This window comes from Cyprinodon variegatus, unplaced genomic scaffold (genome assembly GCF_000732505.1).
Source record: "Cyprinodon variegatus isolate N-32 unplaced genomic scaffold, C_variegatus-1.0 Scaffold28, whole genome shotgun sequence".
Taxonomy (NCBI): Eukaryota; Metazoa; Chordata; class Actinopteri; order Cyprinodontiformes; family Cyprinodontidae; genus Cyprinodon; species Cyprinodon variegatus.
Genome location: NW_015150481.1, coordinates 1,575,888 through 1,590,122, shown reverse-complemented (window position 1 = coordinate 1,590,122; position 14,235 = coordinate 1,575,888). Strand labels below are relative to the sequence as shown.

General features: G+C 36.4%; 1 protein-coding gene across 1 annotated transcript; it reads left to right on the top strand.

Annotated features, from left to right (window-relative positions):
- On the top strand, positions 1-14,235 carry LOC107099326 (solute carrier organic anion transporter family member 1C1-like). Its single transcript, XM_015397400.1, has 15 exons — positions 1-383; positions 758-865; positions 2,686-2,827; positions 2,923-3,055; positions 5,574-5,698; positions 5,797-5,943; positions 7,617-7,715; positions 8,541-8,801; positions 8,907-9,071; positions 9,371-9,566; positions 9,684-9,849; positions 11,476-11,660; positions 12,718-12,782; positions 12,880-12,997; positions 13,104-14,235. Exons 2-15 carry the CDS (start codon positions 815-817, stop codon positions 13,315-13,317), a joined length of 2,067 nt encoding a protein of 688 aa, XP_015252886.1. The 5' UTR covers positions 1-383; positions 758-814; the 3' UTR covers positions 13,318-14,235.

Here is a 14,235-nt window from a genome sequence, read left to right as displayed (position 1 = left end):
CAGTGAGCTGGTATTACAATAAACCAGCCAGCTTCATGCTGCTGCTGTTTGTTGTGTCTCCAAAGAGGATGGCTGCTGTGGAGGCCTGTGATGTTTCACAGAGGAAGGTGTGCGCGCCTCGTGCGCTTGGACCCGGAGGACCTCTGAAGTCTGACAGTTCTCCTAACTGAAAAATTGGAGTCACCGCTTTTTTTCTTTTTTGGGGCGCATCTTGGTTTTCATTAGGGCTGGATGACTTTTTCTTGACATGATCAACACATGTGCCTGAGTTACTGATTACATGTGATATAATTTAGTGATAAGACTTAAAGCTCAAAGTCCCACTTGCAGCACTGTAATAGCTCGGATCATTCACACTGGGCTGTCACATCGTTGATCCAGAGGTAGGTAAAAGCCTGTTGACTGTTTTCTTCTCTTTTTTTCCCACTGATGTGTTTATTATTACGCTTTAACACTAATGCCATTTCATATGTATAACAATTGTGCATGTAAATAATCTTAAATCAGCTAGGAGGACCTGAAAATCTATTTCTTTTTTTTTTTACTTTATGATAATATTTTATTTATGTTAAAAGAAACAAGATAAATGCACCAGAATTTCTTCAATTGAATCTTCCAAATTTCAACGTTTTTATAGTATTATTGGCTAGATGAAAAACATAATAAACCATGAAACGTCTTTAAATCTGTTTTTAGAAGAAAACAATTATAATTTGCTTTAAAATCTTACATTCTAAAGTTTGTTGTTTCTTCACAGGGTTTGTTGGTGGTATTTATTTTTTCTTTCCTCACAATCTGAGTCCATATTGGCATCATGAGTGTAGAGTCTAAAAAAACATGCGAGGGATGTTGCTCCAAGCTCAAGGTTAGTAATTTAGTTAGTGTTTGCTTTGAAATTACATTAGGGTTATTATTGTTTATAGACTGCTCTGAGTCTGTCTGAGTTTAATTAATCTATAAAGTATATTAAAAAATACGTTATTGATTCCAAAGGAAATTAATTGTTGTAACTCATAAGGTTTTGCTGTCAGTCTTTCACTGCTTCTGGAAAAGCCTCTGACTGTAGATGTCTGTTGTATTTTAACTGTCTTCTGATCCGGGTGCTCATGGTTGTCCATATTCCTTTACAGTAAAAGTAGATATCTAAAGTGGAAGAAGATAGGGGTTGCTCTATTTATTTTTTATATGATAAATGTTCAATTCAACTTAAGATTCAAAAATACTTTATTAATCCCAAAGAAAATAAATTAAATGCTGCAACTCATGGGTAATTTTTAAGCTGAAATATCTCCTACTATTTATCACATCTCATAATAAACAATACAGCAGAGATCTATGCATAATATCTCTGTGAATCTCCACAAAATCTTGGTGGTTAAAGTAAAGCTTTATAATGGCTGTTCTAACTTTTTGGCATTTAAAAAAAAAGATTTATGTATTTATTAAAGAGCAGTTTTATGTGTGCTTAAAACATGCATAACTTATCAGACATAAACAATAATGGAGAAAGAAATTTGTAACTTATAAGCTTCACCATAGATAGAGATTAAAAACAACCGGAAAATACATTAACAAATGAAATTAAGCCAGTTTTATCATTCAATTAAAATGTTTAATATACATAATTGACATTCATTATATTCATATATTTTAATTAACATTTTTAATATTTGCTGTAAACATTCCAAGACAAGAACTTTTCAAAATTCTGCTACCTGTACTAATGAGGCCTCCAGATGCTTTGAAATAATTTAATAATTTTTAAGGAGGTTTATATTTTAGAAATGAAATTATTAAAATTCTATGTCTTTTTAGTTTGTTTTTGTGGTTGATGTTACAGCCATAATTTTTGGGCATATTTATTTAAAAAACCTCCATATCCGATAAAGCCTAACCTGATTTGTAGAAATGATGTATGAATTACATTGTATTGCAGTCCCGGATTCTGCCTTCTGATTTACAAAAGTCAACAGTTGCAAAAAATTGGCACTCCTTTTGATGGTGAGGAAAGGAGAAGATTTTGGCATATTTTGCAATCTGGCCATGCAAGTGCTTAAAAGTGCAATTCAAAACTGAACAACTTGTAGAGCAACTTGGTTGGTACTCTTTCATTAGGACCTTTGTGGGTTACGGTTTTTGTCAGGTTGGGTGGAGGTTGGTTCTGACCCAAATGCAGAGATGAGTTTTGTTGATTTAATGAATGAACAAATGGTAAAAGAAGCATAAATCCAAAAACAATAAACAGGAAATCGAAAAAAACCAAGACACTAGGGAAAAACACACCTGAAGAGTGTAATGAAGAGAAACCAGCAGCGATGAACTGCAGAGGTTGATTAGATACAGGAGACAGAACCAAGAGTGGAGTAATCAGTTAATTGGGAGCAGGTGTGGACAGAAGCAGCTAGAAAGGAGCCAGGGAGAAAGGAGACTGGCACAAGGGGGCAAGAAAGAGTAACACAAAAACACAGCACTGCCAGAAAACGAATACAAAGGCACAAATTTCAGTGAAACTAAAAACTTAAAAAGAAACCTAAACAAAGTGCAGAACCCTGTTGGTGTTTAGTGTTAATCTTATCAATAAAGAGACAAAAACAGATATTTGACATCTTGTTAAGGAAAAACATTGGAACAAATCTTCAAGAATTGAAATGATATTATATTAACATGTTGGGTATGTTCTTGCAGCTCTTCCTGGTCTCCCTGGCCTTTATGTATTTTTCCAAGGCTTTTGGTGGAGGCTACATGAAGAGCTCCATCACTCAGATTGAGAGACGCTTTGACATCCCCAGCTCTCTGATTGGGGTCATAGATGGCAGCTTTGAAATGGGTTTGTGCAATTTTTACTGTTTTAATTAAAAATATATGCTTTGACACATTGAATTTAATATTCCTTTAATGATGTTTAACATTTTCCCTTCACAGGAAACTTGTTGGTAATCGCCTTTGTGAGCTACTTTGGTGCAAAGCTGCATCGGCCCAGGCTGATCGGTATCGGGTGTTTGATCATGGCCACTGGATCCTTTATTGTAGCACTACCACACTTCTTACAGGGACCGTTAGTATACAGTTCTGTAATCTTTTGTTTTTCTCTTTCATATTTTTTCATCTCTCTGGCTTGTGTTGTGTTATATTTAATAGAAAATCTGTCAGTTTTTTTTTTTTTCTTCAACTGAACTGGAGAGACACTGGGCTCGTTTCACAAAGCAGGTTTAACAAATTCAGATTCAAATACGCAACTCTAAATTAATCTAGCCTTATGACGGAAATTCTGAGTTTCCGGTTGTGCAATGGCTGCTATGAATTAGTTCAATCACTTTAAGTACTGTAGGTCCATTTAGAGTTGAGCACATGCGTAACAAGTTTGAAAAGCCATTATAAGTGGAGCCCCGATTCGACAAGTCACCAGGGAGTTCCTATTTCGCCCACTGGAACTAGAGATTTTAAAAATAAAAAAGTAGAATGTCTTTAAAAGACTTTGTAGCTATAAAGAAACAGCTCTGCAGCTATAAAGTAGAGGAAGATGGCGAAGAAGAAGACTGTTTTTCGAGTTAATGCATACGTTTATATGAAGTGGACTATGGCAAGCCATTTTTACATTTATTAAAAGCAGTCTCCTCTCTGTTCTTCCATTTGAAGATTACTAAAATGAGCCTAGACTAAACTGTAATAATATATTTTCAACATTACATTTTTGCAGCAGAAACTGAATTTCAGAAAGTAAAAAAAAATTATATTAGTAAGAATTAAGTTTTATATACCTAGAAATGTTTACACATTTTAAGTGACCGTTTAAACATTTATCAGCTTGACTGAATATTTTTTTATAATATCTGAAATACATTTCCTCATAGTCAAAATAATCCAGAAGCTGACCAGTAACAACAGTAATACGGACTTGTGAAATTAATTTCTAGACATCCAGAATGGTTATTCTAGATGTGAAGAATTTTTCATTTCAAAAGGCAAGTTTGTTGTAATCATAATAATATTACAGGTTTATTTCTTGAATAGTAGAGGATAAATATATCTATTTAGATATAATCACCTGGCAACAAGTCTAAAAATGTTGCTCTCATAGAAAGGACCTGTGCATCATCTCATGTTGTTACTCCTCAGTTTGATTCTGTCTTTAATCACACTGTAAATACGGCTATTATCATCTCAATAAATTAACGTTATTAGCGGTTATCAGTCCTATTGAATGCCTTCAGATTATGCTAGTAGAATCAGTCGGTTGCTATCATAGAGTAAATCCTAATCCTAAGCCTAAGGTAAATCCCTTTTCCCCAGTGGAATTAATCTTTTAATGTGTAATCTGAAAATAATTTCAGGAGCTCTTCATATACTATAAAAAAATATATATATATCCCCATGTCAATCTTATTAACCAAAAATAAATAAATCTCATATCCTGTCAACTACAATATGTAATTCTCATTCTTTAAAATAAGATCCCAGTAAAAGGAAAATGCAATGTTTGTTTTTAAAACTAAGTTTTAAAGTCAGAAAACTCATTTCCCTGATTTCAGGTTTAGAAAACTTAGTTTTCAATAAACCTGCTTCTTGAAATGGACCCAATATTGTGATGGAATATGACAAAAGACCTTTAAAAAAAGAAAAAGACCACTGCAGTCTATTGTTTTAACTTCTTTAAGGGTAAAAATACTCATTCTATTTATATATCATCTTATTTGCCTTTTCAAATGAAGGGTAAATACTTTTATTTTAAGAAATGTTTACAAATTTTTAGATCGTTTTTGCAGTCTATATATGACTGAAACCAATGTGGCTTTGAAAGATATTTATAACTATCAAACTTCTACTCCTTTTTGTTCCCTGAAAACAAATGTATTAGATGTAAAAACACATATAGGCTTTGTTCATTATAAACGTCAATATATTTAGGGGTAGTTAATGTGTATAGACCCAACAATAGCACGGTGATTGGGGATAATACATAGTATATAAGTTATTTGCAAATAAAACACAGGAACATGGGGAATGTCTATGTATTAAGCTCCCATTGCTCTGATGCCCCTACAGTAGTTATATTTAGAAGTCACCTAAAAACATCAGTCATCTGTGTAAAATTTAAATTCTGTGTAACTCTAGCTGTTATTTTATGGCCTCAGAAGTGTGATGGTACATTAGTAGAACAAACACCATCTTAAAGGACAACAAACACATCAGGGATAGCTCCTTTTTTAACTTAGGAGAAGCCCCAGAAAGCACAGGTCTCCCATCCCAAGAAACTTGACCTGTTTGGAAGATTGAAAAAAAAAGAAATGCAAATACCATACCATTTTATTTGTACATGTAAAAATGTATCGTTTTAAAATACAATGGAATTTGAAACTGTAAAGTAAATAAAAGGGAGCGGGAGAGAACAAATTTCCAAGGCACTGCAATCTCCTACTACAATCAAAGGCTTTGGTTATAGACTGTCCTTTAAACATTCTTTACAGGGTTTTCCTTTTCTTTCCAATCTTTTTTATTTGCAAAATGAACAAAAATGTAAGTCATAAAATGAGAGATTTAAACCAAATCCCTGATATTAAACCTTTTTCTTCTAGGTATAAATATGAGACAAGTATGTCCCACAACACCCAAGTGAACGGCAGTGAAAACCTCTTACCATGTTTGTCCAACCACAGCCTGACAGAGAAGGATGAGACCCCTGATGTAGCAGCCACTAAGGGTAGCTATTATTGTTTATAGAGGTTCCTTTTTAGAAATGATCCTATATCTACACAGACAGTACTGCATTAGGTTTAAAGACAGATTCCTTTCTCTCAGCTTGTGAAAAGGCAGCTGGCTCGTCCATGTGGATCTATGTTTTCCTGGGAAACATGCTCCGTGGAATTGGAGAGACTCCCTCCATGCCATTGGGGATATCCTATCTGGATGACTTTTCTAGACAAGAGAATACTCCCTTCTATTTGGGTTTGTTTTATCTTCATTATTTGCATTTTGCTTGCTTGTCTTTGCACTCTAGATATGTTCTGCTCATGTTTGGTCAAACCATCTTAGACAAACCTTTTGTGTCATAATTAGAGATATAACCTTACATCCAGCTAATGAGATTGGATGATAAACAAGAGCTCAAAAAATCTTTATATGTGTTAGAAAACAAATGCATCTAAACATAGCATAATGACCAGTGAGGATGTCAAGTGGAGACCCCTGTTCTCATGCATTACAAAATGCTCTCTTTGAGTTTTCACAAACAGGTTGAAAGTTTCAAACAAATCTAAAGTTTAATAGTAGATTTTCTTCCTAAGAATCCTTGTTAAGACTACAATTATTAGGTTTAGGACTGTTTTGTATGTTTACTCTTCAACTCTGAAGTGATATCCAAGATACCAGACCCTGATCCTGATTCATGCTATGGTCAAAATTGGCATTAGACATACAGTAAGGATGCCCAAGTCCTAATCAAATTACCTCATTCCCTTAATCTGCATTTTATTCAGGCCTGCAGAGGCATGGTATAAAGTCAATCATTTTATACCTTTGAGTTGTTGAATGGATGCATTAAAATATTTGAGAAGTGCTTTGGGGGTGCAGTGGATAGCACATACGACCCACGTATGGAGGCCTTTAGGCTGATTTATACTTCGAAACTAGGTCATCTGCATAGGTGTCATGGTCAATGCAGAGACGTCCCTGCCCTCTCCGCACACACTCTGCTGCACCTTTTCTGAAATTGTATGTCACTGCAGGCAGTACCGCAGACAGGAGGCCTCTGATTGGTCAAATCTGCATCCGCTCTACACTATGCATATCTCCTGTTTGGTACCTTACCGGCTTGTTTTGTTTGTATGACCGCGATTGCAGAAAATGACTTGTGAAGTTGGACGAGCTAGAAGAGCAAGGTGCACGAGAACTCTGGGTCCCTTTTCCACCTGGATCCCCACTCTATTTCGCCCTTATGTCCATCTGTTGTTGGACAAACTTGCCCCCACTTCTTCACTACCTTGGCCATATCTAGACCCACAACTAGTTCGTGATTTTCCCCTTTTGTGTTGTGGCATGGAATAAACATAGCACAAATTAAGCATAAACAAAAATGTCTACGTCATACCTGCGACAAGCTCACTGCGACACACTGCTGCGAGAGTATAACCAGCCCATTAGTCCTCGACTCGGGCGACACAGGTTCAAATCTGGCCTGTGGTCCTTTTCCGCATGTCTCTCCCCCTCTCTCATACCCCTTTTCCTGTAAGCCTACTGTCCATAAAAACGAGCCACTAGTGCCGTAAAAACTCCCATAATGATTTTTACCTAGAGGTTATCAAACACAGTTTAGATAGCTTTAAAAAGCTGAATAAACCTTTACTGCCAATAGGGCGTTTTAAAATAAATGCTAACTCGAGCCCCATTTGTGCCAAACATTTAGCAAGCTGGCATATTCTCACAGGGCTTACAAAATACCAAGATTCCCAAAGATAGCAAGAAAGATGAGGAATGTTATAAAATGGAAAAATAAAAAAAATCTGAGTCACACCCTAATGTAAACCATAGGCATTACAGTAGGTTTAATTTTTTGAAATATTCAAGTTTGTAATATATTATACTGCTTACTTCTGTTCACCTTTCTTCCTCTTTTGTTCTAGCCTGTATCTATACAACAGGAATGTTAGGTCCTATGGCTGGGTTCATGCTGGGGTCCTACCTTGCCAAGACCTACGTGGACATTGGATTTGTTGATTTAGGTATGAAACCTATTACTGTAATAATAACAATGGTCAAAATCAAAAAAGGATCATTAAAAGATACTTGTAACTCTGGAAATCCAATTATACTGAGTAGCTTGGATAAACAAAGGTTATCTTCTACTGTGTGTTGTGAGTGAAACGGCAACAGATAAGAGTACGGCTGATAAGCTATGAAAGGACTAGACCTTCAGTAAGCTTGTGAGAAATATGGTCTCTCTCTCTCTCTCTCTCTCTCTCTCTCTCTCTCTCTCTCTCTCTTTAAACAGCACTTCAACAAAATAGTTAACCTTTGTGACTTAAACATTTATGATTTAGAAACGCTTAGTCATGCTGCAAAAGTTAAGAGAGGCCGTTGACACAGCAAGAACTGTTCCTTACGTGTTTTGACCATATTAATTCTTCCTATATAGTAACACAGCTTGACCCTTGGTATTGCTAAAATGCTGAAAACAGCAGATATCAATTACATTAATGCTGTGCTCCATTTAGACCAAAAGTTCATTCAAGGAAAGTCACTATCTACCTACAATACAATGAGTGTTACAGGAGAAATATGGTAAACAAAAGGTCGTAGCTATAACAACTTAAATCTAAATGTCAGAAAAGTGTATTCACTTTTCTGTTGTCTGTGCGTTGCAGCCATATTGGATTGTAAGGTTGAGGGCAATCTCCAAGTAAGAACTGAGATTGCAGAGGCTATTTAAATTTCTTAAATTAAAATTTTAACAATTTCAACTTTCTAGATTAAATTAAGCATACCTAAATTAATAACATCAAGGTTTTTGTTGTAACAAAACAATATTTTTTTGGCTTTTTACCTAGACAGCATCACCATAACCTACAAGGATTCTCGCTGGGTGGGAGCCTGGTGGCTTGGCTTCATTGCCAATGGCGCACTGATTCTGCTGGCAAGCATCCCGTTCTTTTTCCTGCCTAAGTCTTTGCCCAAACAAGGAGAGGAAGATAGCAGCAACAAAAGTACAGAGTTAACCTCTTGGCCAGAGCAGGAGAATTTCCTGCCAGATGAAAACCAAAATGCAGAAGACAAAGAAAAGAGAGTCACATTTAAAGAAATGGTTAAAGGTAACTTCGTTTTTGAATTTGGTCATTAGAATATGGAAAGTGAGATAAATAAGGGTGTAAATTTTCATACAAGAGTAATTGCCTCAATGGTTTGTTGTTTCCCAGATTTTATTCCATCACTGAAAAGACTCTTCAGGAACACCATCTTCTCAATGATAATCCTCACCAACCTGGTTGCAGTCAATGCCTTTGTTGGTATGATCACCTTCATACCAAAGTTCATGGAGCAGATCTATGGACAGGCGGCATCCAGAGCTAATTTTATTATAGGTACATCCTGCCAACCTATGTTGCTCCATTTGAAACAATGTTGTTAAGGGGAACTCTGATTATGTGATAATGCTGACTCAAGTATGTCAGATTTCCCTTTGTGTGTTTTTCAAGGGCAGTAGCTATATTTAGCATTTCATTGCTTTTTATAAAAGTGAACACTTTAAAATTACAAAAAAAACTATAAAAAAAAAATGCTAATTAGAGTTGCTTTATTTCATAGATGTTTAGAAACAACAGTGCTTTGACCAGTGCTTTGCAGAATAAAAGAACTGTCTCTTTATCTATCTCCCACCCAGGCATTATGAACCTCCCCGCAGTCGCTCTGGGATTCATTACTGGTGGTTTTGTCTTGAAGCGTTTCAAATTGGGTGTTGTTGGAGCTGCCAGAGTCTCCATCGCTGCATCTCTTGGATCCTTTTGTATGCTTTCCCTGCAGGGATTCTTTCATTGTGGCAATGCAGATGTGGCTGGTTTGACTGTTGCATATGAAGGGTGAGTTGTGCACACCTACACACACAACCAAACGTCGATTTTATAATTAATGTTTTTGGCTGTATTTTTTATACATAGATATTCTCACAAATATGTTGCCTGTATTTTTTGCACCAGTGTTACTCAAGTATCCAACAATCCCTCAAGTTTGTTGGCACCATGCAATACTGGCTGCTCCTGCTCAGTGAAGCACTGGGATCCAGTGTGTGCCTATAATGGCATGACATATGCTTCACCCTGCCTGGCTGGATGTCAGACCTCCACTGGAACAGGAAAAGCAATGGTCAGTTTTTTTATTCCTTTTTTATTCTTTACAGAAATTAGCACTAGGTTCGGGTTCTTTGGATTCTTTACATGAAATAAAAAATGAACCTGGCAGTAGCCAGTTTGATATGTGTAGAACAGAGTTGAGTTTTAGGTTATCATTCTGAGATGGCTGCCGTTCAGTCTGTCCATGAAAAACAGGGACGTTTAGTACAAAACTTCAAGTTGATTGGGTGATGTACCAGCTAGTACCCGCCCTTACATAATATGCTTTCAGCCAATCGTAACAGCGAATCATAACGTTTCAGACATGCGCCGGGAATGACAGGTGGGACATGTTTACTGTAATGTAGACCAATTTTGACATTGAAGTCATCATGTCATCATGCAACAATGTTTTTAGAAACTGCACAGCAAACCTGCACATAAAAGGCTTTTTCAGCAACACAAAGTTGATTTTTGAACATCGTAAACCCTGTGATGAAAAAACATTGCAAGGACAAATCGTGTGGGCAGAAAGCAGACATCAGACATCATTCCCATCTAGAAAAGCACAAAGTGGTTCTCTTTGCTACTTTTTTATACGACAAGTTCTTACTATTTTAATGAAAACCAAGTCAACTGCGGTATCGACAGGTGAGTCTTCCAGCGTAGCCATGTTTTCAATGCCCCAGCAAGACGCTTGTGACTGTCGTCATTCCTGCATTCCCCGCCCCAAAAACATGTCATTGGTTAATGTCATGTCATTGGTCAAACCCGCTGGTTGTTTAGAGATGGACCTATTACTGGTAGTCTTTCAAGGTGCCTTCGTTCTAAGACTGAAAGCTTGCAGTGCAAGGTTAATACAAAATGGCCTTTTCTATAATTTTAAATTAGCCTGGAGGACAAAAGAAACTGAGCCTGGTGCTTTTAGGGAGTGAAATGATGTTCCTCTGGTGCTCTTCAGTAAGGCATCCTAGTGGAAAATATAGATACAGTAAGTCTGAGGAACTCAGGAAAAAGTTATCAAAAAGCCTTTATTGGTACATGACTAATGCAATAAAGAGCAGTTTCGGCCTGAAGGGCCTCTTTAGGGTAAAAGCTGTTTTCTTCGAAGTTGGTAATCTCCCAAAAAAACAGTCTGGTCTTGTTTCTCTCTTCTGAGACCTTTCTCTTCTTCTCATTCACTTCGTAGACTTTTTCTCTCATACAATGACTTACTGAAACCGTAGCCCAGCACATAAAGGTGCGCATGCGCAGAAAAAGACAACTAACAGAGGACTAGCACATAGGTTCTTACATAAACATATCTCCAGAATGATTGACAATTTGGAAGGCCAATTATTTAGATGATCCACCCAGGAAAAAGAACATCCTCCACTATACTTTTGAAATAACATTGATTTGATCTTAGATTAATGAAATAAAAGCAATGTCTGAATCATTATTACTAGGTTTTTAATTTGGGTAATCTTACCTAATTTTCTCTTTGTCTTTAAATATGTAACGAAAACTGTTCAAACAGGGGAAAAAATAGTCCCTCCTTTAAAGATAAATTTGAGACTGATTTTAAAATACATTACATATTTTAATATTGTGCATCAGTAGCACATACAGCAGTTTCCATTTTTTGCAACCTAAATAATAATGATTTTGTTACCTTTAGGTGTTTCACAATTGTACCTGCATTGGGATTTCTGTGACTCCTGCTGCAAACATGTCTGCTGTTCTTGGCCAGTGTCACAGAAGGAGTGAATGTGACAGTAAATTTAAAATCTACATGGCTTTGTCTGTGTTGGGAGCATTTATTTCTGCCTGCGGGGGAACACCAGGATATATTGTATTGCTGAGGTAAGATCCACTTATGGCAGACATATTGTACAAACAGACTTCTAGCAGGGATTAATTTTAGGCTTTCCTATTTATAACTATTAAAGCTATTTTAATCCTGTCTTGCTATGAAAACAAGGCTTAATTGTCACATTTAATTTCAATTCAATTCAGTTTATATATATATAGCACCAATTCACAATACATGTCATCTCAAGGCACTTTACATTTCACTAGACCATAATCAAAGTTTTCTATGTAAGGAAAACCAGTTGATTGCATCGACTCATTGACTCAAAGGCAATCCCTCACACTAAGCATGCTTATAGCGACAGTGGAGAGGAAAAACTCCCTTTTAACTGGAAGATACCTCCAGCAGGTTTCATAGAGACAGAAACAGACATACAGTAAGAAGCGGAGATACAAAAGGCAACTGTAAAAGGCAGCCCCGTCCAGGAAACACACAGCCAAGCAGAGTGGTGTCACAGCCAAACAGGAATGGATGAGGCAAAACTACTATGAGAAAAGGCTGAGAGAGCATAACGTTAGTGATTTAACTAACAGATCCTGCAGAGTGGAAGAATGAAGCAGATTGATGAAAAAGGGATCCCTGTGTCCTCCAGCAGTCTAAGTCTATGGCAGCATAGCTCAGGATAACCTGAGCCACTCTAACTATAAGCATTATCAAAAAGGAAAGTTTTAAGCCTATCCTTAAAAGTAGACAGGGTGTCTGCCTCATGGACTAAAACTGGTAGTCGGTTCCACAGGAGAGGAGCCTGATAACTAAAAGATCTGCCTACTATTCTACTTTTAGAAATTCTAGGAACCACTAGTTAAACTGCAGATTGAGAGCGAAGTGCTCTGTTAAGGACATAAGGAACAATTATATCTCTGATATAAGATGGGGCGTGGCCATTTAAGACTTTATATGTGAGAAGGAGGATTTTAAATTCTATTTTGGATTTAACAGGATGCCAATGAAGAATTTGTTATACCTGTTTGTTATAACATTTCTTATACCTGTAAAAAAAAGTTATTTCTTTTTATTTTTCTGATTTACCATTTAACTTTGATTTAGGTCAATTCAACCAGATCTAAAATCCTTGGCCTTGGGTATGCAGACATTAATCGTAAGGACTCTAGGTGAGTAGAGAAATGCAATTGCAAAGCTAGATCACTAATTATTGTTGTTGTGTTTCTTCTTCTCAGAGTTTTAACTAAAGTAACCTTTTGCTACCAGGTGGGATCCCTCCCCCAATTTATTTTGGAGCACTAATTGATCAGGCATGCCTGAAGTGGGGAACCAAGCAATGTGGAGGACGTGGAGCATGTAGACTTTATAATGCCAACATGTTTAGGTAGAGTATAATCATACTTCAGTTTTGCTATTAGTATCCCAAACATCTCCATGTTAAACTGACAAAAGTATTTAACTTTATTTTTCCAACATATTTTATCTTTCAGATTGACCTTCTTAGGATTGGTTATTGGACTCTCCATTCTAGCCAATATGTTATGGGGAGTCCTCTACGTCAAAATAGTTAAAAAACAGAAGAAGCTAGCACTGAGAGATCAGGCCAAAGAGAATGGAGCGGAGGGTAAAAGACTAAGTAATGGACATGCTCACATCAACATTGTTAAACACAGAGAAGAGACAAACAATGAAAGCACTATTTAACATGTTACAGGCAATTGTATAATGAAAATGAACCCTTTTGAATGGCAATGTAACCATTAGTGGTAATGGTACAGGGTAGCGCTGAATGATTGGGTGGCAGTAGCCTTCTTTGGCTTTTTTCACTTTTTTAACTTTAACTGCATTTATAATGAAATTATTTCGAAATTCCACCCACCTAGTGGAACATTTCAGTTGGGATGTCCTCAAAATTTGGAATTCAAGGTCAACAAATCATTGCAACACACTCAAGATGGCTGCTACTTAATCAATGTGGTTATGTCCTACTTTTTAGTTCTGTAACATGGATGTAGCATTAAGTCAGTTTTTCATATACTGATGTTTAGAGTTTATAAGATGATATTTCAGATTTTTATTGTATATGAGCAAAATACCGCTTGTGTTTTTTATATGTATGGTTGCAATAGTGGCTGTAGTGAAGGTCTATGATGTAAGTGTCCACAGAAGGGAAAGGTAATCACCAAGTTTAACTCTGACTTTGCAGTTGCAAGGTTGATTGAACACATTGAAAATGTACTCCTCTTCAAAGGTTGAAGTGGATGCAAAGTAATTTAAGACAATACAATTGAAAACCTTAAGAATTTTATAGGATCAGGTCCACAAACCCAAAATTCAGAGGTAACTCTACTGTATTTTAGGTGAAGTGATATTTATAATATATTTTTGCACTCATATACAGATTTTAAAATCTGTATATGACTGCAAAACCTCTAAAAGGTGTGACATTTTTGAATAACATAGTTGTTTGCATTTTCTGTAGATTACATGTAGAGTCCATGTCTGCATTGCAGAGCTAAGCCTAACTTACTCTCATAAGAAATATTGAAAAAGGTGGGAATGGGTTTGCACATGCTGTTTAAAGATCCTCTCCTCTACTGTACCAGCTGAATCACAGATTTC

What these genes read in the sequence shown, in the direction of transcription:
- LOC107099326 (XM_015397400.1), top strand. Translation starts at nt 815, where the DNA reads ATGAGTGTAGAGTCTAAAAAAACATGCGAGGGATGTTGCTCCAAGCTC. An exon ending in CATTGGATTTGTTGATTTAG is followed by an intron (nt 7,716 to 8,540) that starts GTATGAAACCTA and finishes CTTTTTACCTAG; the next exon opens with ACAGCATCACCATAACCTAC. An exon ending in GGATATATTGTATTGCTGAG is followed by an intron (nt 11,661 to 12,717) that starts GTAAGATCCACT and finishes ACTTTGATTTAG; the next exon opens with GTCAATTCAACCAGATCTAA.